This window comes from Triturus cristatus, chromosome 9, assembly GCF_964204655.1.
Source record: "Triturus cristatus chromosome 9, aTriCri1.1, whole genome shotgun sequence".
NCBI lineage: Eukaryota > Metazoa > Chordata > Amphibia > Caudata > Salamandridae > Triturus > Triturus cristatus.
Window position 1 is genome coordinate 804,352,495 of NC_140592.1, and position 27,514 is coordinate 804,380,008.

A 27,514-nucleotide genomic window follows, 5' to 3' on the forward strand; every position below is an offset into this window, starting at 1 on the left:
TGGCCCTTAGTGCTTTGAGTAAAGGCTCAGTGAGGTTACTTTCGTCTAAATTATTACTTAACTTTACACTGGTATGGTACCTCTTGGAATAATATACACCACGGTGTCAGTTTAATGGGATCCGTGCAGTGAATAGGAACAATTCTTTGCCTTTAGCACAATCGCCCTTAAATCCCAACCTGCAATATAATTGCTGTACAAGTAAAAAAATAGGACAAATAGGTAAAAAAAAACTTTCAGAAGCAAACAATCTGATGTTATAGTTTGTTAATAAGAGTTCATGTTCCAGAGATTAAAATGCTGTTCATTTACTTTTAAGTATTACATGAATTACAAATGTTTAGCCGCAAATTTCACGTACGTGTCTGTAAATCAGTGCGATTACGAAATGACTCGTGGAGGACTGGGTGCATTATCTCACGTTTGTCTTTTCCTTTCCAATTAACATTTGAGGCCAGTGAAGGTCTTACAAGCACCCATTTCCAAGGGCGTGAAAAACGCGGTATGGCAGCCACACATCATCTAGCACTATAGAGCCACTTGAAAAGCTCTAAAGTCTGCAGAGACACTGTTCCAGGTTTCTAGGATTCTTGACATTAGAAAGAGCTCCTGACATTACAACATCAACAACTTGCAATTTTTGGTGTGAAATCTCTTTTTTGCAGTATTCCTGTGATTGTGTTCCTCTTGGTCAAAATCCAGAATTTATACGATTAAATACTCTCGTCTTCAGAAGTAGATCAGTGCCTCGGGGCCACCTAGATTTTAGAAAAACGCAAAAAGAAAAAATGCTGTGCAGTATCTCAGAGTAGAAAGAAACACCGGCTCACCTGTTCACCACAAGGTCTGGGGCGAAGATGAGCTGACCAGGATGATCGATGGATCGCCACATAAGACCGACCATCAACACCTCCAACCAACAGCTCTCAAGTAGCCGCACTTGATCATACAGACTGAGCTCGATGAAACCTTAAAGGATGAAAAAGACTGTGTCAGATGAGTTTGTCGTAAAGAGCATAAATATTTACAATGTCCTTAGGCAGTAGAGCTTGTTGGTAATCTACAACTACTCCCTGATTTGCAGACCGCACAGTGGATCCAGTGGTTGAATAATTAGTTTATACTAAGCAGTACCGAGCGATTTTTAAACAACTTTGTTTAGCTTTTTGCAGAAACAATAAAGTGTTCTTTCTTATGCATTGAGTGTTTGCACCTTCTATTCTACAGACTATTATAGCATAACAATCAATTTCATTTGTGCTAAACAAAGAAAAAGTCACATGGATTTTTCTGGGAGTAGATATACAAATAATTCAAGTGGGCTTTCATGGAAGAGGATGTTATAGTTTAGTCATTACCATAGAGAGTAAGTAAAGGTGTGTTCGTTAGCATGACATTAATAACTTACTTAGAGTGAATCAAGAGATCTATTCCTGCTGTTAGGATCATAGGGGCGCGCTACCAGCATTCGCACCTTTGAGGTCTGTCTCTTGACGTAAGTTTGAAAGGATGTCCAAATTCTCTCAAATAGTGATAATTTATCGTTCACCATTGCTATCAATTTCTCCACTGTGTAAGAATATCAAACTTTAGTCCACCATAAAATAGCAAGGGGGGGCTGGTGCTGTACCTGTTGGTGTTGACAGTTAGTCTGGCAGCTAGTGAAGATTTTCCTGTGGGTGTTAACAGAGGGTATAACTGTTCTTCGTTCACATCTCCCACCAGTAAAGTTAGTGGAGCCATCAGCAGTTGCATACTCGTAATATTGTTAAAGTGAGATACCTCTTTCCAATAAGCCTGGATGCATCTATACCTCTGCACCCTTTATGACATATTTCGAAGCTCCCATATACATCTTTCAGGCACACTGGAGTTAGGTACCATCATACCACAACTTTATAGGCATTCCATTTATACTGAGCATCTATGGATTACTTGACCCCTCTTTGTCAAATTAAAATCAGAAGCTCTCTCTTATGTCCTCTCCGTGTTCTTCCAACCATTTTTGAGTACATGGCAGAGATGGGAAAAGGTTGGATTAACCTAGCAGCTCTGAACAAGTTAGATATACCCACCTATTGTCTCCCACTCTGATAACAGGTCTTCTATTACCACAGTTTTCCTGCTAACCGCCCTCGTTCACTGGGCCTTGCTATGCCCAGTGTAATTGTGTTGTTCTATAAATATCTTTTAGTGCACTTTTCCCTGCTTTTTAAGACTCCATTATTACACAGCCCCCTAACAATCGTACTGGGCCATTAGTCCAATTAAAAAAGCCCTTGTCTAGCATTCTTGATTAATATTCCGTTTCCCTCCAACTGGAGTCATAGATGAAGGGTAGTTTCTGAATTGGGGCGTTCTCACTGCTTTATTCCAATATTTCAATGCAGATTTAGTGGAGCTGAGTAGGGGGTCCCTGCATTTTATGAGTTGCTAGAGGGAGCTACAGGAAGTGTCACAGGAGGCCCTTACATGTTTAAAGTCTAATTTACACCTTGGGTTGTGATCAGACAAGGAGACCCATGTAAGAATTGTCATTTGCTGTGTTGCTAATGTATATGTGTTTAAGCCAGGAGCTCTGAGCCCACCATCATATGAGATTCTATAAAGTATTACATTAGCTGCTTGAGTGGCTTTGTTATAAAATATAACATTTCAAATCTTCTTCTGTATAGTTCTCATTGAATCTATTGGGATCTCTATAGGTAAAGGCCTGGCCAGGTATAATGATCTAGGTGCAACATTGATATTTTCACAATGTATGCTCCCTATTCAAGAAATTTCAAGTTTTACCCATCTGTATAGGTCCTTATATAATTTCCTCCAGTGCTTTTGTTACTCCATACCCATGGACCTTTTAGAGTTGACTTTAAAAGCTACTACAGCAGGGATCTTTGGTAATTCTTCTATCAGTGCTGGGAATGGAGTAGATAGGTTTGTTAAAAACCAAAGTAGGTCATCTACAAATAGTGCCAATTTTATTTGAACTTTTGTGGCAAGCCTATAACCTCTCTGTTCTCCATTACCTTTGGCATGAAAGATTCAATAGTCAACGCAAATACCGAAGGCAAAAATGGACACCCTTGCTCATCCCTCTAGACAGGACAATTCGATCTGATAGTCTGGACCTCACTGTTATGTTCTATACAGTAGGCAGAATGCAAGGGGGCTTAGTGAAGTGGAATATGGGGTTCGGAATGTTGTTGAGGATAGCATTGAGGAGTGTTCCGTGGCGGTTGGTGGCAGCAGCTGAGCTGACACGACATGTACAGTGACTCCTGTATTAATTAATTTTACCTTTTCAACCTGAGAGCTGTGTATGCCGTCATCATTTCACAAAAATCACCACAGATTTTGTTGGCAACAAGCGAGAGAAGGAGCTCCCATTACTAGGATGACCCATGAGAAATTCAGAAAGGCTGAAGGCGCAAATGATATACAGTCTGTTAATCCACCACCTCCATTTTTAGAATGTCTGTGTGAACCACCTGTGTCTTGGAGGAACTAGTGTGACACATTCCAAACATATCTTGGGATAATAAGTGCTTCAAGGTTCCATCCATCCAGAAAGAAATGCCTGCTTTAAACACTCATTGGTATTTGAAGGGTGTGCAATTTTCTAACATCTGCCAGAAAGTGAGGTTACAGATGAGGAACCAGTGAATGAGTACACAGAAACCATAAGAAAGTTGGAAAAACGTTTTGATGTCCAACTAAGCATTTTTGTGCTGCAACAGAAAACAGTTGAATGGCGAGGGTGTGAATGCACATCCGCCTGCAACTCATGATATTAGTTGCAGATTGCAATTTTGAAAACTTTACAGATCAGCTAGTACGAGATCAATTCAACTGTCACTGTATCAATAAAGCCATTCAGCAGAAGCTCTTATCATTAAACAATCTGTCACTTGAAGAAACTTTGCGGATTTCAAAAAGCATTGAGACATGACAAATGTCTGTTAAGGAGCTTGAGAACAAAAAACTGAAGTAGTGGGGAACATTTGTCTGAAGAGTAAAAGTACTTCAAATGAGTGCACAATGAATAAGGAAGTATCAAGAACAGCTAAGGGATTTTTCAAAATAACTAATGTTTGTTTTAGATGTGGGAATATACAGCACTTTAAGTCAGGGACACAGTTTCCAGCCAAAAATGTGGTTTGCAGCAAATGTGGTAATGTGGGACATTTTGCAAACTTTGGCCAAAGTAAATTGAACCCAATAAAGAACAGTACCAATGTAGTAGCAAATTTAGTTGATGATGATCATGATACACGTCTAGAGAAGATACAGAATGATTTCCAGGATATGGCGTTGGTGGATGGGGATGATGTTTGTACAGGGGATCCAGCAGAATGCATTGATCCTTAGGCGGAGGTACTAGTGGGTAATAGCTCTATCAGGCTTTTGGTTGATTCTGGTGTAAGACTCACAATGGTGTCAAGATATTTTTGATGAATTGTGGTGTGGTAAAATCCTGGAACCACCGGATCTTGCTCCAGTATCATATGAAAGGAGACAGAGTTATCAGGTTTTATTTATTTATTTATTTATTTATTTTAATTTTAAAAGTTTTATATAGCGCTGGCTAGACCCAGAGGTATCAGAGCGCTTTACATAAGGTTCCACAGATATTATAAAATTACTTCAGCTACACGTTACATCAGTTACTAGAAAAACATTTCAAGAGTGTAGAAGACTAAATAAATGGAGTTTAGAAGGGTAAGGGGGTGGGGTAAAGGGGTAGGAGTTAGATAGAATGGAGAGACGAAGGAGGGTCTGCCAACAGTCCGGCTGGGTAGGTGACGAACGAGGGGGAAGTCCACAGTCCATCTCCTCTTTAGCTATCAGGTAGCTCCACCGGGCATCAGACAAACAGCTAGGTCTCAGCGGGAAAACAACAAAAGAGCAAAAGAAGCGTCGGGGAAGAAACGAGACAAATGTCAGAAGTCCGGCTGGGTAGGTGACGGCCATGGCGGTGTGCCGGAGCCAATCTCCCCTATAGCTGTCGGTGCAGCTCCACCAGGAATCAGCCATATATGTTATTTTGAGGAGACTTTGGTCTTCAAGAGCAAAAAGATTTTTGGGAAAGTTTATGTGGCAGTCAAAGGATTAAACATTCTAGGTTGGTTCCACTAAGGTCTCTTCAAGACTATTCTGCGCCCTGGCACAAAGACCAAGGGCCTGAATATGAGTTTGGCGGTCTTGGAGTGGTCCGCCATGCCAGAGCCCGGCTCCTAGACCTCCAAACTTGACTGCCGGCCGCCGCCAAATTACGATTAATTTTTTGGTCTGGCGGGCAGGTGGTGCGGCAGTCCTGTGGCAGTGCAGTTCAAAGGCTCATATGTGATCCTTTGAACTGCAGCAACGAAGGAGCACCAAAGCAAGTTCCTGCACAGCATGGACTTTGCAGTAAATGCCATGCAGGAACTGGGGTGCATGCACATAAGGGGGAACACCATGTGCCTGCCTACATGCACCACCATGCATAAGGGCACCAGGGGGCCCTGTAGGGCTCTCTCACTTTCTTGACTGCCACACTTTTCATAGCTGGATCACCACCATGGAAATTGTGGAGATCAGGAAAGTCATAATAGGCTTGGTGGTGCTGCAGCGGCACCACTGGCATATTACTGGCCCAGACCGCTGCGCCAACGCTGAGGGATTGCGGATCCCCGGCAGTTGCAGCTGTCCCATGGCAGTCCGACAACCAAAGGTGTAATACGGTGGTCAGACCGTCAGTGCAGCGGTTGCCACCACGCCACCTTGGGTTTGGCAGTCCTATGGACCACCAAACTCATAATTAGGCTCCAAGTGTCTGTGGTGACAGAAGAATTAGCTAGTGACATCACTATCAGATTTACGAAAAACATTTTCAGGCAAGTTGGGCACTCTAAAGGGTTCCAGGATAAAATTAAGGTCAAGCAAGATGCAATCCCCACTAAGCACAAAATGCAAAATGTCCCATTTCCTGTAAGGGAGGATTTGGAAAAAGCAAAATAAATGACGTGACAGTGGCATCATTGAACTCATATAGTCATTGTTATAGTTATCTCCCCTGGTAGTTGCTTGTAAGAAAAATTGTGAATTGGGGGTCTACGTTGATCTGCGGAGCCTTAACAGTGGCATTTGGGTTGATTTGCACCCACTCCCTAGGATTATTGACTTTTTGACTATGATGGCAGGAGCAAGCTGTTTTTCAAAACTTGATTTAGCATCTGCCTATCCCGATGTTGTTCCAGAACCTGAGTCAAGACATCTCACACCTTTTGTGTCACCAACTGGTACATTTCAGTATTGCTGTATGCCTTTCAGTTTGGCCTCTGCTGCATCCATTTAAAGCAGATCGTGTATAATCTTCTCAAGGATATAAAAGGTGTAATCACCTTTCAGGATGATTTTTTGTTTTTTTGCAAACACAAATGAGGAACATAATACAATATTAGGCCAAGTGTTGCTTATTCCACAGGAAAGGGGAGTTGTGCTAAAAATTGAGAAATGCGAAATTGCCAAGACCAGGGTTTAATATCTGGGACATGTGGTTTGAGGTGATGACATTGAGCCAAGACCAGGTCTGGTAAATGCCATCATTAATGCAAAGCCACCGGCTGACAAGGTGGGTATGAAATCGTTCATGGGTATGTGAAAATGTTATTATCGCTTTAATCCTGACTATGCATCCCATATCAAACCTTTGACCAATCTGTTGAAGAAATATGCATTATTCAACTGGGGCACTACGTGCCAAAAGTCATTTGAAAGGGTTAAGAAAGATCTAGTCAGCTCAATGGTGTTGAGGTTATTTGACCCAAGGTTACAATGTTCCATCACGGTTGATGCATCCAATGTGTGATTTGGGGAATTCTCACACAATGGGATAGTAAGGACGAGAACACTATCTGCTATACATCTTGAGTTTTGAGGGAGTCAAAAACCCACTATTCCACAAAGGAAAAATAATTGTTGGCTTGTTGGTGGGTGATTCAAAAGTTTAAATTGTATGTGTGGGGAACTAAGCTTATGATTGTGACTATCATAAACCATTAGTTGTCATTCTTTCTAGGGAGAAGATAAAGGAGCAGATCCCTAGGATTGCTAGGATCACAGCAAAATTGTTGCAAATCAATTTGACATAAAGCACATCAAAGGTGCCAGAAATGTTTGGCTGATTTTTTTGTCAAGGTTTCTACCCTCAGATGGGAATCCGGAAGACGAAAGTGAGGATATTGATGAGGATTGTCTTATTGCTGCAATGGATTTATAGGAAATGTGCGCAGCACCCAAGGATGAGTGAAAGTCTCAGTTGGCTCAAGATAAAGGAGCAGATCCCTAGGATTGCTAGGATCACAGCAAAATTGTTGCAAATCAATTTGACATAAAGCACATCAAAGGTGCCAGAAATGTTTGGCTGATTTTTTTGTCAAGGTTTCTACCCTCAGATGGGAATCCGGAAGACGAACGTGAGGATATTGATGAGGATTGTCTTATTGCTGCAATGGATTTATAGGAAATGTGCGCAGCACCCAAGGATGAGTGAAAGTCTCAGTTGGCTCAAGATGAGGTTCTATAACTGGTTATGTTCTATGTGAAAGGAGGGTGGCCACCAGAGAGATCACTAGAGTTACCACTTACCATGTGAGCCTTTTTGGAACATACATGATGAATTGTCTATAGAAGATGGTTTTCTTTTTTTTCTTATAAAACTGTTTATTGAAATTTTTAAAATAATACAAGCATCATCATATTTAGTAGAACTCTGTGAGAAGGCAGCATAAATTCACAGGGCATCAAACACAATATTCAATGAGAACAGCGTATAGATATCAGGCATCATATATGTTAGAAAGATACTTCATCAGGAGAATACAAACTAGAGTTTTTTAGGATGAACACACAGCATCGCATGTCATATAGCTCAGCGAGGCGGTTATGAAAGTTCACAGAATACAAATAATGGATATAGCATAAACAGGGTATAGTTTTCAAGCATCCTAAAGTATATACGAGTTAGAGAAGTGCCTTATATAAAGAGTACAAACTAAACAATGCATTTATGTCCTGTATTATAGGACCTGCTTAAATAGGGAGCCCAACTTGGCCCCGGGGAGGCTGGGCTGGCTACCACAGCCTCTGGTAGATATTTATCAGATGAAGGCTAAACAAGAGAACATGTGGGAAAACAAAGGGAAAAATAAAAAGGAGAAAAGGGTGGAAGAAGGGAATCAAGGCTGGGGTAATAGGAGGCGGCGGACCCGGGGGATAAGCGCTCTGTCTGTGAATGGCAGCTAGAGGAAGAGGGGACTACTGTTCGTTTCATGTGTTGGGGGATCCACTTGAGGGTTGTCTCCGGAGTATGGCAAGAGAGAGTTCTCAAAGTGTTGGAGGGCTCGCAGTCTAGGGGACTGTAGCTAGCGTTTTCAATTTGGGAAAGGTGGTGAATAAGGGGTTGCCAGGTATGTGTGAATTTAGTGTCCGTGTGAGTAAGGCAATGGCTTTCTTTTGAGAAGAGATACATTGATCCGAGTTAAGCTAATCAAAATGGTTCATTACGGACTTTTAGGAAAGACCTTTACTAAGCGCAAGATCAGACAGACGTTTTGGTGGCCATCCATGAATAAAGAGATCTACTCTGTTGTAGAAAGGTGTGTGGTATGTTCAAGTGCAGAAAAGAGTTTGGTTGTCAGGAAGCCTCCATTGCAACCGACTGAGATTCCTTCAAAAGCCTGGGAAAGTACAGAAACAAAGTTGCTCTCTGGTGTGCAATGGTACTTTTGCACACAGCACAACTCCTTCCCACACATCTGTAAAAGTTCTTAAGAATATAAGGCCCTCTATTGTGACAATACTCCTTATTTAGTGGATGTCTATTTGGATTTATATGAAAATTGAATGTCGTCACTTGGTCTCCTTGGTGATCCAATTAAAATGCTTTATACGCATTGGAGTGTCTCCCCAAAATATAGGTCCTTCATTAGGAGTATAGAGGGAGGATATTATATCATGCAGCAAGCAAGCAGTGGCAAAACCTGTAAGAAACGTAGTAGTTTTAGAGGCAAACCTTCCTGCACAAAAACTATCACAAGAGACTTTTTCCTTTTTCTATTTGTGCTGCAGAATGCAGCGAATATAGAAAAAGGAAAAATTGGAGAAATAAAGATATTTTTCCTCTTTGTTTTGTCCCTTACGCCTCCCCTGGGGAGACATACATTTTTGGCACTGCCTCAGAGTTGCAATTTCTGGTAAATCTGGAGCAGTGTCAAAAGCCATGGATGTTGTTGGGAACTCCCCCAGCAACACCCGTTGCATGCTCCTTTAACGCAGAAAACTGCATTAAAGGGAACGATATCTATGAGGCAGCATTAAGCCAAAAAAGTGGCTTATAGCTGCCTTGTAAATATGGAGCAGGATCCTGCGCCATGGAATGTCACAAAAAGTGACGTTCCGGCAGTGCAAGGGGCCTCATAAATGAGGCCCAAAGTTTCTAGGCTTAATCATGCTATCAGTATAAATCTTTCAACCTACAGGACCAAGTAAAGAGACAAATTGTATGTCCAGCTCCATCCATTTCAGGGTCAGAAAGATATACAGATCCATCACTTACCAATCAATACATTGTCTCATCATGATGGACAGGACTTGTAGAAAACCTTTAAACCTCAACAAGAAAATCCTTGTGCAAGTGAGCATTCTCCTCCTACCAGGTGTTCCTCTTTATTGAGAGAAAAACCACCAAAAGGACAACTTGTATCCTCCATGAGATCCTGTGAGAAATCGGGTTGTTGGTTGAGTGGGGTGTTTACCCTGCTTGATTTGATTTATAGCAATATTGAGCTGCAAGGAAACTGGCCCACCCTTTTGTTCTGATTACAGGGCATTGGATGCTGGGGCACTGCTACAGCCCATATCGTAACTCGGAGGTCCCAGAGACCAAAAGAAGACATCCGCCCATCAATACAAAAACCCTCAGACTATTAAAATTGACAATACATGTACTCTGGCTTTTCTATGCTTTAATTCACAGAGATATAGAGGGCTATTTGCTAATAATTGTTATCCATTTCCTCAAAGCTAGGTCATAAGTTTATACCTAAATGTAAAGGCAATAGGAAGATCTATGGTGTATCTTAACCATGAACATCACTGGAGTTGGAAAAGTATAAGGATGACTATTGATGTTCATTATTAGCTGCAGTTAACCTCTTTTTCAGCTTTGAGTGAGGGATAAATCTCTACATCCGGCAAAAAGATTGAGATGTTCTCATTAGCTGACATTATATATTTTACTAATTTTATTCTTTGGCTAATCTCAAAAAGTAGCATTTAGTTCCATTCCAGGGACAATTCTTTAAGATACCCATTTAAGATATAACATTACTCAGCATGGATTTCTACCTTAAGTTTGCCTTTTTCATCTTCATGCTCCTAAAAAAAGAGGATGAACTTCAGATGCAGGAATCTGTGAAGCTTCTAAATGGAATGACATGAGGTGGCTATATTTATTTGCTGTGCCTAGCCCCATAACATGTCATGCAAAAATGAAATATCAGAAACATGCCCTGTTGCAAGTGATGATGTGTTTCATGTGTCAAAGGACATCCATAGGTGTGGCAGTTCTCAGAGATGTCCTAAAGGAATTCTAGACACCTGAAGTGATATACTGGTAGCACCTAACTGGTGTATTCCATGTGAGCATATGAGTGAGACTTGGCTACATGAGAGCTGAAAAAAGTCAAAAATTAGATTTAAACGATGGGTATGCAGTGGATGAAAATTCGTATGCTAGTTCAATCAATCAGGGATTTGTAGAGCGCACTACTCACCCGTGAGGGTCTCAAGGCGCTGTTATATTTCCTTATATAATTCCTAGCGCTAGGTGTATATTTATTTACTCTTTTACGATACAGAACTCACTAAAAGCCATGTCCTTGTTAGGTTTCATTTTGGGAAATAGCACTTGACATAACTTGTACTGAGATGGTGTAACAGGCCTGATCCATATTGAGCAGCTAGTAGTTTTGAAAATGACCTTGACAAAGGAATATATCTATTTGGAATACTTGTTACTCAAAAGCCATACATAGGAAAATCCCTAATACTTGTCTTTTTGCAGTCTAAGACAATGCTGGAGGCATTTCATTATCGGTATAATGGAGGCGTCGTCAAATCGACCTTTACTTCCCAAACTGATATGCCCCTGTGCATAAGAGCATTGGTGAGCGAATCTGTAAGGATGCAGCTAGAATCAGTGTATTGTGAGGGCCAGAAAACCAAAGAAGCACATCTGAGAAATATTTATGAAAACATTACCTTTATTTTAATCAAACATTTTCATAAGAATGCAATATTTGTGTGTGTTTGTTCATTAGCTTTATGGACAAATGTTGCATGAACTTCTGGCATGTTTAAATCCCAATATACTACTATCTACCCTACTCGAAGTGTTAGGAATATGAATAGTATTCCCATGTATATTTCGAAATTATAATATGAAAAATGTAATTATTTGGAATCGCAAAGTTTAAAAATCTTTTACAAATGTTTCAAAAATTCTAATTGCTGTTAAAGGTGCCCCTGGACAAATGAAGACCTCAGTCAAAGTCACTTTGTATAAATCAAGCTTCATTTTATAAAAGGGGAGTGCTGGAGGTGGAGTAAAGAAGTCAGTTAATATTTGTTTTAGGACTCTTAGGGTCATATTCACAAGGAGCTATGGCCGAATTATCGGCACTTTATCGCAGCCAAATTCGTGATAAATTTACCTCCCCATTCACAAGCTGGTGCTAACAGCCCACAGCACTAGTTAACCCGTGATAGCAGCTGCAAAAAACATCGCCACAGAGGATCCCCGCAACTATCGCTAATGAGATGCAAAGTAGGCGTTTCCGTGCCAAAAGCCGCAACACCACCACTCCTCAACATTCTCAATGACCAGCCAGATCGGCGATAAGAACACAAAACCGGTGATACGGTGTGTTAGCACCAGGAAATCTACACCTGCTCTGACCTGGTGTTAAGTCGGACGGCAGCCAGCACCACAAAAGAGAGCACAGCCCAGGGCCACATCGGAAGTGCAACAGATGCCATGAAGCCACACATCATGCGGCCCGGACACCCAAGAGGGCCACAACACCCACCGACACCACTTCCCCGGACCACCCCTCCCTGGAACCCCCTAACAAAGACATGCCACATCAGCTACACCAAAACATGTACAAAATATTTTGCATGATGTCGCACAATCACAACAGTTGAAATGCATGTGTCGTCACAGAAATAAGCATCACACATTCACTTTTGAAGCAACAAATAAAACTTTATTAAAATGAACACTGAAATGCAATTAAAACACATGGCCGCTCCCCTCGGTACACTCTGTATGTCACAGCCTGCAAGACAAAAAACAAGATGAGAAGGTGTGTCCTGCGCACATCAAAGGACAGAGAGAGAGCGAAGGAGAGAGAGAGAGGAAGAGAGGGAGAGAGAGAGAGAAGAAGAGAGAGGGAGAGAGAGAGAAGAAGAGAGAGAGAGAGAGAGAGAGAGAGAAGAAGAGAGAGAGAGAGTAGAAGAGAGAGAGAGAGAAAAAAGAAAGAGGGAGAGAGAGAGAGAGAGAGAGAGAAGAAGTGAGAGAGAGAGAGACGACCCTGCGTACCCAGGCCACACTGCTCACCTGCTGCCACCGGTGTGTCTCTAACCACGTGCTGGTATAGCAGTACACCAGGTCACACATCTGAGTCAGAGCCGTCATCTGAAACAGAGTCCAGATACATGACTGGCACAGTACACACTCTTGCACAAGATAACAACGCCCTCCCCGCCCATGCACACCCAGGCAGAGGCATCACAAAGGCACCCGCCGCCCACGGAGCATGCCCGCCCATGCACACCCAGGACTCACTGCCCACCTTCCGCCACCGGCGTGTAGACAGGATGACCCACCACGTGCCGCTGCAAGTCACAAGCCCGGGGCCCACGAACATGGCACCCTCCACACCATGCAGCCACGATCCGCAGGCCACCAGGTCTCACGTTTGTAGCTGGGTCTTGAATACTCCATGGCATAGGACATACCAATGCACCCGGCAACATCGCAAGCTGCACACCCGCTCAGTTTTCATTTGTTCAGCATTACGTACAGCAATTGTGTGTCTTTTGCACACCCAATCAGCCCACTGGGTGCCACTAACTCTGTGACCCGGAAGCGAGGCCACTTGGCGGTAGGCTCGCACTGCCCGCTGGCTCTGCCTACTCTGCGGTTCAGCAGGGCACACGAAACCTGAGTTGCCCAGCCCTCGGGACGGGGCATCATTACAGGGTGCCCACCTGCTCAGCACCTTAAGGTGCCACTGACTCAGTGCACCCAAAGTCACCGTCCCGAGGCGGGGTGCCTGTGCCTGCCGCAATGCGCTGGGTGTGACTAACCCTGAGCAACCCCAGTCAGCGCCACGTGGTGGTCGGCCCGTGCCGTACGCAGGCCTGGGTTGCCACTAACCCTGTGCAATCCCAGTCAGTGCCACGTGGTGGTCTGCCCATGCCGTACGCAGGCCTGGGTTCCCACTAACCCTGTGCGCAACAAAACTCTTGTGCCCTTTATGATTGTGAACCGTGGTGTCTGTCATCCAGTCACCACCGGCAGAGGGGAATGTGACGTCGTCAGCCCCTTATGTTGGCGGAGTCACATGGCCTGTGACGCCTGTGCCGGATGAGTGTGGCGTGTGTGCAAACCTGCCCTCAGGGAGTGGCTGTGACATGCTGACCGCTAGACCAGTGACCTGCACACCACCAGCGAGTTCGCCTGTGACAGGGAGCAATGAGGGCCCCCCTCGGAGTGTAAGCGGAGTGGTCTGGCCTGCCGTACGCTGGACCAGCACAGGGCTTGCCACAATGACATGTGGGCTCTGGGTGTGGTTCAGTCCATGTCCGGACAAGGAAGGGAGTGATGCGTGTGTCCCTGTTGTGGTGTCAACGGGACCCAGTACACAAAATGCAATGTAGCACCCTCTGACTGGCATCCCACAGGATGAGCATCGTTGACGCAAGGGAAATCACTGTCCCTACATTCGTCCACACATGCATACATGACTGATGAAAGACATGACACAGCAGTGCGTCAATGAATGTTTATTGCACATCCAGTGCAGTTATGCAATTGGAGCGGTTCAGGGCAATGCCAGCACACTTCACAATATGGGCCCGTGGAGGGTCAGCCAAAGTCCATCCGGGGATGACAAGTCCTGCTGAAGGGAAGGGTACAGTCCGCAGCCTGGTTGCCGTGTCATTGGTCATCAATCCGGAAGTGGCAGTCCTAGCAGAAACACGCAAAGGTGGCAGAAATGAATCCTAGTGCCTGGTCCTTCTGACCACAGTCCCATCCACATCCTCGTCCCCGTGTGTGTGTCTTGCCCCACCTGTGGGTGTTGCAGAACCGGCTGCCGCACTGTGTGCCACTGACACATCAGGGGCCTGAGTGGATCCGTCTGCCGCACTTGGAGGCACTGACACACCAGGGGGTGGGGATGTGGATGGTGTGGGGGCAGCAGCATTCATCAGCGCCACGCTTTGTGGTGGCAATGCCATGATGGAGGTCTGTAGGGCATGATTGTTCCCAGCTACATTTCGATGATGTTCAGCGGTGGCTGCCATCCTTTCCGCCTCCATCCGCACCATGTCCTCCATGAGCCTACGCATGTGTGCCAGCTCACGGCTGGCATCTCTGGAGCCACTCTGAGCGGACAGCTGTTCTTCTCTTCACGTCATGACTCCAGCGATGTCAGTCAGGGGTCGTTGGAGACCATGGGGCGGACATAGACACCCAAGGATGGCATCCAGTTTGGCAGCCATGATGCCGAAGCCCACCCGCACCTGCTCAGCCGTCTCCAACTGGCCCTCCAGCACACGGCATTGGAAGGCCATGTGTTGTTCCTGGAGGTCTAGGGAGGGTGCCGGGACTGTGGGTGCCTCCTGCTGGGTGGTTTGGGTGGTGGGTGGGGTCTCATCGATGTAGCTGGGCTGCTCTGATCCTGGAGGTGAGTGGCAGATGAGGTCAAGGATGTCTTGGATGGTTTGGGTGTCGATGCTGGCGTTGTCCTCCTCGTCATCATTGAAGAGTGGCTGGGACTGCTCTGCAGGAGGTGTTGACGGTGCCCCTGCGATGTGAAGGGGAGATGGTGTATTACAATGTGTCCACATGTGTGTAGATGCATGGTACAGGTTGACATTCAGACAGCATGGCATTGTACATTGTGACAGTCTGTAGATATGGGCAATGACCCAGAGTCATTGTGGGTGTGCACTGTGCTCTGCTTGATTGTGCATGTGTGCCATTGTGCCAATCTCCACCCGTCCCCCTGGTGGTCACTCACCCTGTTGCGGTTGTGTTGTGTCCTGTCAAGCAGTGTCTGCTCCCCCGACTCCGGCCACAGTCTCCACACTGATGACTGTCGACACCAGCTCCTCCATGTCATCCAGCTCCAGCTGTGGCACTGGGCCTCCACCTACGGTCTACATTGCTGCCTTCTGGTTGGCGGAGAGTTTCTCCTTGGTCCTCCGCTTGATGTCATTCCATCGCCTCTTGACCTCGTCCATTGTCCGCTTGTGCTCTCCGACGGCATTCACCTTGTCGACGATGTCCCACCATATTGCAGTTTTGGTGCTCAGTGACACGTTGGAGATGACGAAGAGTTGTTGATGGTGTTCCATCACCTCCGTGACTATGATCCTGTTCGCCTGTGGACTGAACTTCATCTTCATCGTCTTTTTGTCCTTGTCCTTCCCTGTCCCCGATGTCCCAGGCTGGCTGTCCGGGGTGCTTGTGGGGTTGCGGTCGTCCGCTGCGCCTGCTCCGGCTGCCTCCATGGAGCTTGGGTGTAGATCAGTTTGTGTGTGAGTGTTTTTTCTGCTTTTATGGAGATTTTTCCCACTTGCCAGGTGTGTGTTGCAGGCCTTGTGCTGCTTATCACTGATTTCCTCATCGCTCTTTGGCCCATCGCAGGTTTTTTGGTGTTGTGGTTTGTGTTTTTATCTCCATCAAGGTGATTTTATCGCAGTTATTGTCTGCGGTTTCGGCAGACTATCGCATGCTGCCGCCTTGTTGTGAAACCCACGTTGTCACGGGGTTATTTTCCCGCGATGGGCTGCGATATTGAAAGTTGCGTTACGCTACTCTTGCGGTAGTTACTACACGTTCTTGTGAATATACCCCTTAGGGTTTAATGTGGAATGTACCCATGTTTCAGGGTTGAACCAAAAATGCTACTAATCAAATCAATTTAAAGGGGCTAGGCAAAAGGAGAAACAAAATACACAGCTCTGGATAAAGTCTATCAGCCGGTGAAATCCTCAAGGACTAGGAACAAACTTCTCCAGGCTGTTCCTCAAGTCTGCCATCAAACTTTTGGAGATTGCACTTTTTCTGTTTCAGCGGACCCTTTCCCCTACATTTTCACCAGGTTGCAGACTTCCGCGAATTTAGGGAGGCGCAGAAGACATGGTTAATTAGATGGCATTTCTAGCTGTTCTTTCAAGGTGTAATTTTGGTTCTGATGTCTTCTGAGGTCTGAGTTAGTTTCGTAGCGCCATGATACTCCTTTGGGATGAACGCAGCGCATTACAAAACACCTACATTGAGACAAATTAAACTAAAAGTAGAACACAGGAAAAGAAAACACACTTTGGGCCTCATTTATGAAGCCCTAAGGGCACTTTAGCGCCATCAGAGTCACTTTTTTGATGCTCCAGTGGCGCAATGTGCCGCAGCATATTTACAAGGCCACGCAAAGCCACTTTACATGTGCTTGTTAATATGTGCCCCTTTCATGCAGAACACTGGGTGAAAGAGGTATTACATGGGTATTGCTGTGGGTGTTCCCATGCAACACCCATGGAATGAAGCATTCCCAGATTTACGATGAATCGTCAACCTGGGAATGCATCAGATTCTAATGCCACCTAGGGAGGCGCACCGTGGACAAATATCATTATTTTGCCTTGTTTTTCCTCTTTCTATGTGTGCTGCAGAAACCTTTTTCTATGTGTGCTGCAGAAACCTCTTTCTATGTGCGCTGCATTCTTCACGTTTAGAATGGCGCTGCACTGCAAAATTGCTTGCGGCTTCATGCTGCGCCCTTCTATTGTAAATGAGGCCCTTTTAGTGCTCAGTGGGAATTTTCACAAACAACAACACTCCTGCCTGCAACAAAACCATTTCATACCTGACTCCAGAAAAGACTGAAGGGAGAAGCAGCAGAACTATCTCTGAAGAATTGGCAGCTACTGGGTGAAAGGCAGCTGATTTAAAATGCATTTTTGAAAACACGACTGAATAGCAGCTGCAATTTGACCTGCAATAACACTACTCCTCATTCAATTTTTTCTGCAACGTTTTCCCGGTTTCTTCCTGGCATCTTCATTAGAAAAAGTTTGGAATTTTTGGAAACATTGTATCAATAGTAAATTGAGTGGCACTTTGCCAGTTAATGAGCTTCTTTGTGTCTGTGTATATTTAAGAAAAGTCAGCTGCTGTAATTTATTAAGTTAGCATTCTCTCCTCTATCATGCTATTTCAATTTTGCTTTCTAATTGTGGTCTTATTCTTTTTATATTCGGATCCTTTCTGCTTTGGCTGTTGTTTTGTGCTGATAGAGCACTAGCTCTTTTAACTTCTCTGTTGGTGACAGTTAACGGGGGTCCCCGTAGCAGCCCGATGTTTCCTCATCCGCCTACTCCTCCTTGGTGTTGGTATGAAGAGAGCTTGAGCCGGTGCACCTCAGTTGAGATGGTGGACCAGCTTTTTGGGGCATACTGAGCATTTGTAGACAGGCTGCACGCTCCTCAACAACACTCGCTGCACATCTGTGAAGAGGGTGCACCGCTGGCATGCTGAAGGTGCGCCAGGGGGAAGCACGTCTGTGCTGGTCCATGGTCAGGTCAAGCACTGGCTGTCTCTGGGCAGCTTACCTACCTGGCACGCAGTAAGTTGTGCTATAGCTGGAGAGAACTGTAGGACCAGTGGTGTACACAGGCCCCCGCAGCACCTTGGGTGTTGGGAGGCACTGAGCTGCAGGAGCCCCCGTCAGCACAGTACTCTAGCCTGACAGCTCCGGATTAAATCCAGAGCTGTGTCCCCTCCATGTACTTTGCAGGGAGCCCCCTCAAGTTTCGTTACGCTACTGTCTAGGACCTTGATAATTTATTACATACCATCTCTCTAACACTATGCAGGCAATAGGAGGAGATATTTATTGACTTGTCAAGGGGATAGTTTCAGCAGAACCAGTCTTGGTGCATGTCCGTTGAGCTCTCACCCGCAAGATATACCTGGCAGGGTTGCCTTTAGTCAAACATTTATGGCTGGCTTATTAAATGTCTGCTTGCTTCATGCCCACAGCACCTAAATAGCCAACAATCTCCAGGGCGGTAAGTGGTATATTGTTTTTCTGATAGAGACTGGAATGAGACCGCTATGCCAGAGTTTGAGATTAAAACATCATGCTACAACCCCTGGTAGAATTTGGCCTAACGCTTCAGGTACTTGCCTAGTTTGCATCATTTTTTAATAATCATACACAGGCGGTGGTTCTACAACCATTTTGCTCTTAAATAGAAGGGATTTCTTGTGGTTCCCGCACCCAAGGTTCCTTCTTCTTGCCTATGCTCTTTAACATTTGTATTCCTCATTTGATGGCACTCATTGAATCTGATGTCTGCTCGTTTGCATCCTATGCAGATGATACCCAGATTATCCAAATCCAACGATTATAATTCAGCTGGACCAGTACTCACTTGGCTATTCCACCTATTAAACTAATTTGCTTATAGCTGTCCAGTGCTGAATGCCACTAAACTTAAAACAAATCAGTGCTAACAAGCGGTAGTTCCTTTCAATAGGCAGAAACCTGGATCTATGGTATAACTTTCTTTGACCCATTGTTTTGGGTTCTGTACCGATGACATCAACTTCGGTGAAATCTCTGGGGTCTACTATGCCCCCAACTTTTATGCTGCCCCAGATTAAAGCTGTGGTCTCACCTTTCTTTTTCCATACAAAGTATTATTCAAGGCTCTTTGATTTCTGCCTTGACAGCTGCATGGTCAATTTATTAGATACATTTTTTACTTTATTTGATTTGAACATACTTCAATAATTTTTTTAATTTAAAAATTAATGTAACCTTATTTTTCTTAAAATATAATTAATTACTTTTAATAATTCTATTAATCAATTTTAATAATTAATAATACATAATGAAAAATAGTTGTGTTTTTACTATTGAATATTTTAAAAAATAATGTTAATGTAATATATTTAAATTCATTAAATATTAGATTCAAAATTATAGCGCTGTAGCATTATTTTTTTAATTTTCTCTTTACATTACCCTCCCCCGGTGGTGGATATCACCCTATGGTAAAGTATAGGGAAAAGTAAAAGAATTTACTAAACATGAAAGAAATTGTAAAAATATGTTTATGCTACATATTATTGTAAAAAACTGTGTGCATTATTTTATTGGTGGGGCAAATTAAAAAATGTGAAAGCACTATAAACTTAATTTTGAATCAAATGTTTAACAATATTTTTTCTGAAGTTTTAATAAAAATAACCTCAGCTAAATAAAATATAATAGATTTTCTGTTATGCATTATTGATTATTAAAAGTGATGGATAGAATCAAATAAAAGCAATGTAACTTAATTTTTTTATTAAAAATTAATGTTACATTATATTTGAATTCAAAAATACTATCGAAATATTAAAGACCATTTTATTTTTAGACTTTTAACATTAAATTTACTTTATTTACATTTTTAACTATATAAAAATGTGATTTCATTTAACGTTATATCCTATGAGGTTTTATTTTCAGTCCTTATTGCCATTATTTTCTATGGACCAGTGTTGCAGTACCAGTGCTTGGCCAGTGTGGTGCTGAAGTTAGTAATCCTCTGAAATGGAGTACACTTACTACTGTTTGGGTCCCTTTTGGCTGCAGTAACTTTAGAAGTGAAGTTTGTGAATATGATTACTCTTATGTGGGTGGGGGCACGTTTCTCGTCCTCTTTAAACCCTCCTAATTCTTTCCTTAGCATCTCCCTAGCAGTTGCAAATATCCCATGTTTACTCCCCCTTGTTGATCCCCTTGCCTTTCCCACAATTACTACTAAAAGATATACTTACGTGTGCGAAGACTCTGCAGTAGGGGCAGAGATCTCTGCATAGAAAAAGATAGGAGAGGTGGATATGGAACCTCCACACATACGTTTGTGAATAGCATTGTGCTGTACATTGGTAGTCCCAATATAGTACTACAAAATGTACTATAAAATGCAGTTTGTAAATAGATCCATCTGTTCAATAAAATACATCATTATCTAGACCAGATAGTCTAAGTAAGTCACCTTTTGTCGGTGATAGCTTCTGAGTGCCATGAGGATTGATGTCCTGCAAACGTAAAGGTCTGCAGAAGAATATGCATCAAGCAAAACTACGTTTCTGTGTGCAAGGCTAAGTACAAGATGCAACATCTACTAATCCCTACACTAAACTAAAAATAGGGGGAAACCTTTTGACCAAGGAAGCAAGAAAGGTGTCAGCATCAGAACCTATGTAAAAGTTCTATATGTAAGGTGTCATCTATAGCATGAAGTCACACAATCAGAGATGACAAGAGAGGTCTGCACCTTTCCAGGTCTACAGGTAATCTGACTAAATTCAAGGTGGGTTCACTAATTAAAATGCACAAATGAACATTTGCAAAACATGACGTCATACACATCATAATACTTTTCCAGTTCCCAAGAAAGAACTTGGCGCCTTGAACACTATTGCCATATTCCATTCTCCATTTACAAAGCATCCTTGGATTCCTCCCTTTGTCTGATATTACCAACTGGTAACACTCCCTTTGTTATTCATTATACTTTTTGGACCTTGCCAGTTTTTGCTTGCCTCACTATTCCTGCAATACAATGTGGTTTCACTAACTAATGAATGCCTTTGGTCTACTCTGCACCTGCAGAGGGGAAAACATGCAGAAAAAAACTTTCTTGTTAGTATTGAATGTCTCGACTGCAAGCTTAAGGCCCACAATCACGCTACCTTAACAGTTTCTTTTAAATACAGATTAGTTCTACAATTTACATACAATCCAATAAATGAACCCTTCAATAAAGGAATCAAACAATTTTATACTGTACTCTTATATATGGCACTAATACATATTTGATTAAACAAAATGACAACTGGTCACAATTTATAAAGAAAGCATTGAACACACATATGATTCATTCTCCCAAATCCCTGGTGAATGCACTCCATTAAATGCATTTTAGAGCACCACTTAACAATCTAAACCTATATCAGCAATCCAGATATTTCTGAAAAGGAAACATATTAATATGCCCACACATATATGTCAGAACACACAAAAGATGCACTTTCTATACCTTTGGGGCACCATATTTAATTGGCATTATTGCATCACACGAGTCCAGAAGGCCAAAAGTAAATATATATATATATATTTGGCCTAGTCAAACATAGAAGGATGAAGCCAAAATTATACTATTCCAGACCTCAGACCTGCAAGTAAGGTCAAAGACACAGACATCATTTAAGGGTTGCCAGTGGTTGCTCCCGCGACCCCTGCCTTGTCCCATGTGACCCCTGGCACTGCCTTTGTGATCCCTAGCTTCATAGGTGGTCAAGTCTGTGCCAGGAACACAGGTGCATCTTGTCCTTATGGACATTGGTTGGAGCCCAGCTCTCCTTGTTTTCTGTCAATCTTTTTATACTACTAGTGAATAATGTTACATTATTCACTATTAGGGTTATAAAAATGGAGTACAAATAGCTGGAAAATTAATTTTATGCTTTTAAATGGATGTTGTGTGCATGCTTGCGGGACTTCAGGTATTAGCGAATGCGTGTGTATACATAAGCAGAGTGCGTGTATGTATGAATGTGTGAGTGAAAGCGAAGGGCAAAGGGCATGTGATGTCCCTTCCGCTACCCCTTGCATTTTGGTGAATTGACATCCATGATGAGAGACTGGATACTGCCACCTCTAGGCAATTGCAAATAGATTTGACAACACACACACGCACACACAAACACACACACGCATGCACAGAGGTCTGAAATAAACGCAAATACAATACAACTCCCTTTCAAAATAGAACAGCACACATTTTTCAAAAGTACAACCTGTGAGCCCTTCACACCACTACACATCTCCATGCACCCCATAACATCTCCAAGGAAAGTGCAGCCAAAAAAACAACACACAAAATCATATTGGAAATAATCTCTCTAAATAAAAAAATAATATTTCTCCCCTATGCACACGCACACATCTGTCTCACAAATGCAGTACTTCACACACTCGCTAATCTGTGTGTCATATAACCACACACACACAAACACACCTCCACACTCACTCACATAAATGTGTGACAAACATGAGTGCACTGAAGTCACAGAGATTGTTGAAGGAATTGCACCATTTCCATCGCTGTTGTGACTGCATCTTTCTTACACATTTGTAACAGTGCTTGCATTGTTTTGTCTTGAACCTTATGCATGCCTCAACTGTAACTAGAATCTCAATAGCATGGTATAAAAAGCTCACAGACACTACCTACTTACCACAAGTATTTATTTTATACTTCACACTTCAACAGACTGGCAAAAAGTGATCAAGGGTAGATCAGTGAACATGATAATGGCCAGCAAAGTACAGGAGATGGGCTCCAGAGTTGCAATCAGCTGTGTCTTTGATTTTGTGGATACTTCTTATTTGATGTATAGAATTTCAACTTATAGGAGGTATTATTGCATTGTGGGCTTGGTGATTTCTACATAACCTACATTGGAGTTTTTTGACAAAAAATTAAAAGTTCAAAAAATGTCATGGTAGTTTGACCTAAACATGACAGGTCAATTTAAGATTCAGATTTTTGTTGTTAAGCAATGACAGGTAACTTTTGGTGGATCTTTTGTCACCATGCCAGATTAGGAGGATACTATCTATAAATATCTGCCAAACAATGATGTTGTTCAAAAACTCTAAAATCACATCTTTTCATGTTCATTGCTGAAACAAGATTCCCGGGACCGGTTTCTGGGTAACACCCCTCATCAGCCAGGCTAGCTTGAATCCAGTGGCAAAGTGTGCAAGGGACCCATGTTTGGACAAGGAAAGACCTGGTTTAGCAGTTTGGGCTGCACTGTTCCCATGAGGCACAGGGTCATGACTGATTTGCATATAGCTGGGTCTGAACTGGGGTGAGCGAAGTGAGCTAAAGAACAGTACTGTGACTGGGGTGAGTTTCTGAAAAGTTTCAGCGTTTCATCCATCATCTCCTTTAGTTTGCTTTGTTCACCCTAAGTTTGCAGGGTATGCCCAGATGTGGGTCCCTTGCTCACTTTGCCACTGGATTCAAGCTAGACTGGCTGATGAGGGGTGTTTCCCCGAAACCGGTCCCAGGATGCTTGGTTCAGGTCCAGGGAAGACCTGGGTTTTCAGTCCGGGCTGGACTGTTCCCATAAGGCACAGGGTCAAGACTGATTTGCATATATCTGGGTCTGAACTGGGATGGCAAAGTGAGCTAAAGAATGATGATCGATTCAACCCAAATCTATGACTGGAGGTGAATTTCTGAAAAGTTTCAGAGCTCCGCCCATCATGTCTTTGTGTTTGCTTTGTTTGCCCTAAGTTGAGAGAGTATGCCCAGACGTGGGTCCCTTGCTCGATTTGCCACTGGATTCAAGATAGCCTGGCTGATGAGTGGTATTACCCCAAAACCGGTGTCAGGATGTTTGTTTCTGGTTCAGGAAAGACCTGGCTTGGCAGTTCAGGCTGGACTGTTCCTATGAGGCACAGGGTCAAGACTGGTTTGCATATAGCTGGCTCTGAACTAGGGTTGCGAAGTGAGGTAAAGAACGATGATGGATTCAACACAGATCTGTGACTGGGATGAGTGTCTAAAAAGTTTCTGCGCACCGTCCATCATCTCTTTGTGTTTGCTTTGTTCGCCCTAAGTTGAGAGAGTATGCCCAGACGTGGGTCCCTTGCTCAATTTGCCACTCAATTCAAGATAACCTGGCTGATGAGTGTATTACCCCGAAAACGGCCCCAGGATGCTTGTTTCCTGTCCATGGGAGACATGGCTTGACAGTTCGGACTGGACTGTTGCCATGAGGCACAGTGTCAAGACTGATTTGTATATAGCTGGGTCTGAAATGGGGTGGCAAAGTGAGCTAAAGAACAGTGATGGATTCAACCCAGATCTGTGGCTGGGGGTGAGTGTCTGAAAGGTTTCAGCACTTCGTACATCATCTCCTTGTGCTTGCATAAGCAGTGAATAACAGAGGGCAAGTTATATATTAGCTCAGCAAGTTTTTTGGTTTATAACGATAGTTTTTTATATTATTACAAGACCTTACTATAACTTCAATTTAATCTTCGTTTTTTCAGTGAAAAAAAACTATTCACAAAACAAAGTAGGATAAAGGGGCATTATAGTTAGGTGAAAATGTCCATTCAAACATACTGCTTTAAATTAACCTGCCATGTACAGTGTTGACATTAAGAGTCATTTTAGGTACTGCAGTGATTATATCAATGAGGTCATAGAACATGTCATAAGTGATTTAATATGTGAGGTAAGCAGCAGTTGATAGAGACGGCATGATTTATAGTTATTTTGGGCACTTGTTATAGTTACCTGACATAACTATAACTTTATGAATCTCAGTGTTTTTTTTGTTTAAAATGATGTGTGTTAACCTAACTAAAATGTCCCTTTAACCTTTGTTTTTTCCAGGGAATTTCTAAATGTTTTTTTTGTAATATAAAATAAAATAAAGTAAGTCATCATTTGAATTCCCAGATATAACATGACTTTACCCTTTGGGGTTTTTAAATGAATAGTTTTTTTTTTAATGTAAACTATGATGTCCATCATTGTGCGCTGCATGAGGTTGGGCGCATGACTTTGAACTATAGTTTAGCAAATACCACTGAATGGATTTATACCAAATCACAAAACCACACTTTTGGAACCAAGATTTACTTTCTGACAAATCTGGTGTAATTCCTTTCAGCCGTTCTTGTAGTATTGCTGTTCAACTTGGAAAATTGTATGGAGAACATGTGTTTTGGGATACCCCTTTTTTTCTTGGCTCTGGTTTGATGGATCACCCCTACACATTCAAAGAAGAAGCTGAGGTGGATGAGTCTTTTTTTGGAAAGTTTTGTGAAGGTTTATACCCAACATTATTGTGCAGTGTACAACTTACGCTAATCAGATAGACTTTTTTTCTCTGTCATTTTTAATCCTGTGGATTTGAATGACAAATTACTTATATTTTAGAGCTACAAACCATTTCTATATTATTTAGTGCAACCACCTTTCAAGAAAATATGGATATGAGAGAATTAGCACTCATCCACGTATGCCTTGTGGTGTGCGTAGCTTCAGACACTATACCTACGATCCAAGCACTGATATCATCATTAAGAGCAGACTGTACCGCTCTGCTCATTTAGACATATTTCCATGTAAACACACTTGTATGTATATTTTCACCAGATCGCTGACATAAAATCGTGAACATTAAGATATAGAGACAAAAATATTGTGTCAAACAAATCATTAGCCAAAAAAACTGTGATTCTATACTTATAATGTAAAATATAAACTTTTGTGACAGAAATATAATTAACAGGAATATCGACCAAAAATAGGAAAAATATAACTTTTTAAAAATAAATTTTGACTTTAATGTAATGTATTTGGTGAAGTTTATTATTTAAAAGTAATACATTTAGAAATGTTCAAAAATAATAATAATAGAAACAAGAAATCAACAAAAAGCTGTATAAATAAAAAATTATAAACTAAAGTAATATAGTAAATATAAAAAACTTGTACTAATATGAGAAACCTAAACAAATGTTAACAATAAACATAAATATTAATAATTATAAGAAAATAAAAATCACTCTAAGCAACAGTAGGAAAAGCAAAGGACTTCGGAGAGGTAAGATTTACTATTCTCACTCAAGTCTAAGGAACAGTAGGGAAAGCATGGACTTCGGAGGGGTTAGAATTACTATTCCCACACCAATTTAAGCAACAATAGGGAAACCATTGGCTTTCGGCGGGATTAGATTTAATGAACAAGATACTTACTGCTGGCAACACCTTATTTGGTAAAGACTCTATTTAGCCGCAGAGTCCTTACCTTAGAATGTTCCCCAGGCATCAGACTGGATCCAGAACTTTTTTTTGAGAGCTGTACTCCTGAGCACCCGTAGGTGGCATCTTTTGGCTCTTTGTGGCATTGTTGTTGTTGTCTGCGCTGGAAATGATGTGTCCGGTGCCTATATAGATGCCACCCCAGCATGCTGACACCAGTTATTTTCTTTCTGCACCAGTCAAAGCAGATTTGACGAGAGCTACCCCCAGTCACTTTTTAACTGACACAGAAAGAAAATAATTGACGTCAGCACACTGGGGTGGTGCCTGTATAGGCAATGCACACATCACTTCCGGCGCAGATGACACCAACAACGCCACACAGAGGAGAATGACGCCACCTACCGGCGGGCAGGGGTACTGCTTACGTAAAGCTCCCTGGTGCCCTGCCATGACATGCTCACTAATCTGTTGGAAGGGTGTGTTTGACTGTAAATACATTTGGAATACACAAGGTTCTGTAGTGTTAAGAGAAGCAATTGAGACCAAGGCAGCCATCCTGTGTTGTGCAGTCTGATGTTTCAATAAACGGTACTTACGCATAAGGTCATGTAGTCTGGCAAGAAGCATGCAAGACCATGTTGACCAATAGAAGTTAGACTGGTGATTATTTTAGATGAAAGAGTCTGCTTTTTTTTCCTAGCAGAGGGGAGCATAACACTGCTTGGTGTGTGGTGCATTTGTGAGGTTTCAGGTTGTTATGGTGGTATTGGTGTAGATTATTTTATTTCTGAATTATTTTGCTTAGCATTATAGTCACCATTGAAATTACTGTAAGGTGATATGAGAGAGTTTACTTGAAGAAAGTGTTTTTCAGCAAAATATTAATTCATCATTCATTGAAGTGATGAGGATTGTGTTGAAGAATGCAAAAAGAGAGGTGAAACTGACCTAAAACAAGCTGAAGAGTACAAATGTACAGACTCAAAAATTGACTGTGTCAATTTTCCTCTGTTAGAGGGCACCTCCATGTGATATTAATAAATGAATCTGAACGGGCACTGCTAGCCTTAAAATACAGTGAAAGAGATAAGGCTGCCATATTTAGGGTGTTTGACACAGCCCCATCCATGTGGGTTCCTAACTCCCCTCAGAAGCGTAATGTATTCCGGCAAGACCTTCATTTCACTCGAATGATAGAAGCATAGAGAGAAGCACTATTGCGTACATTTTGTCAAATTTCTCATCATCTATTTTTAGTGAGCATGCTGAAAAATGTTTTCCTTTGCCAGAGAGAAATGTGACTCAAAAAATCAGG

At 42.5% G+C, this 27,514-nt stretch overlaps 1 protein-coding gene across 1 annotated transcript in view; it reads right to left on the reverse strand.

Moving 5' to 3' along the window:
* ESR2 (estrogen receptor 2) overlaps window positions 1-27,514 on the reverse strand; it is a 557,334-nt gene that overhangs the window by 168,900 nt on the left and 360,920 nt on the right. The window contains exon 6 of the mRNA XM_085626206.1: window positions 831-969. Coding sequence (XP_085482332.1) covers window positions 831-969 — 139 coding nt within the window. The remainder of the gene's footprint in view (window positions 1-830; window positions 970-27,514) is intronic.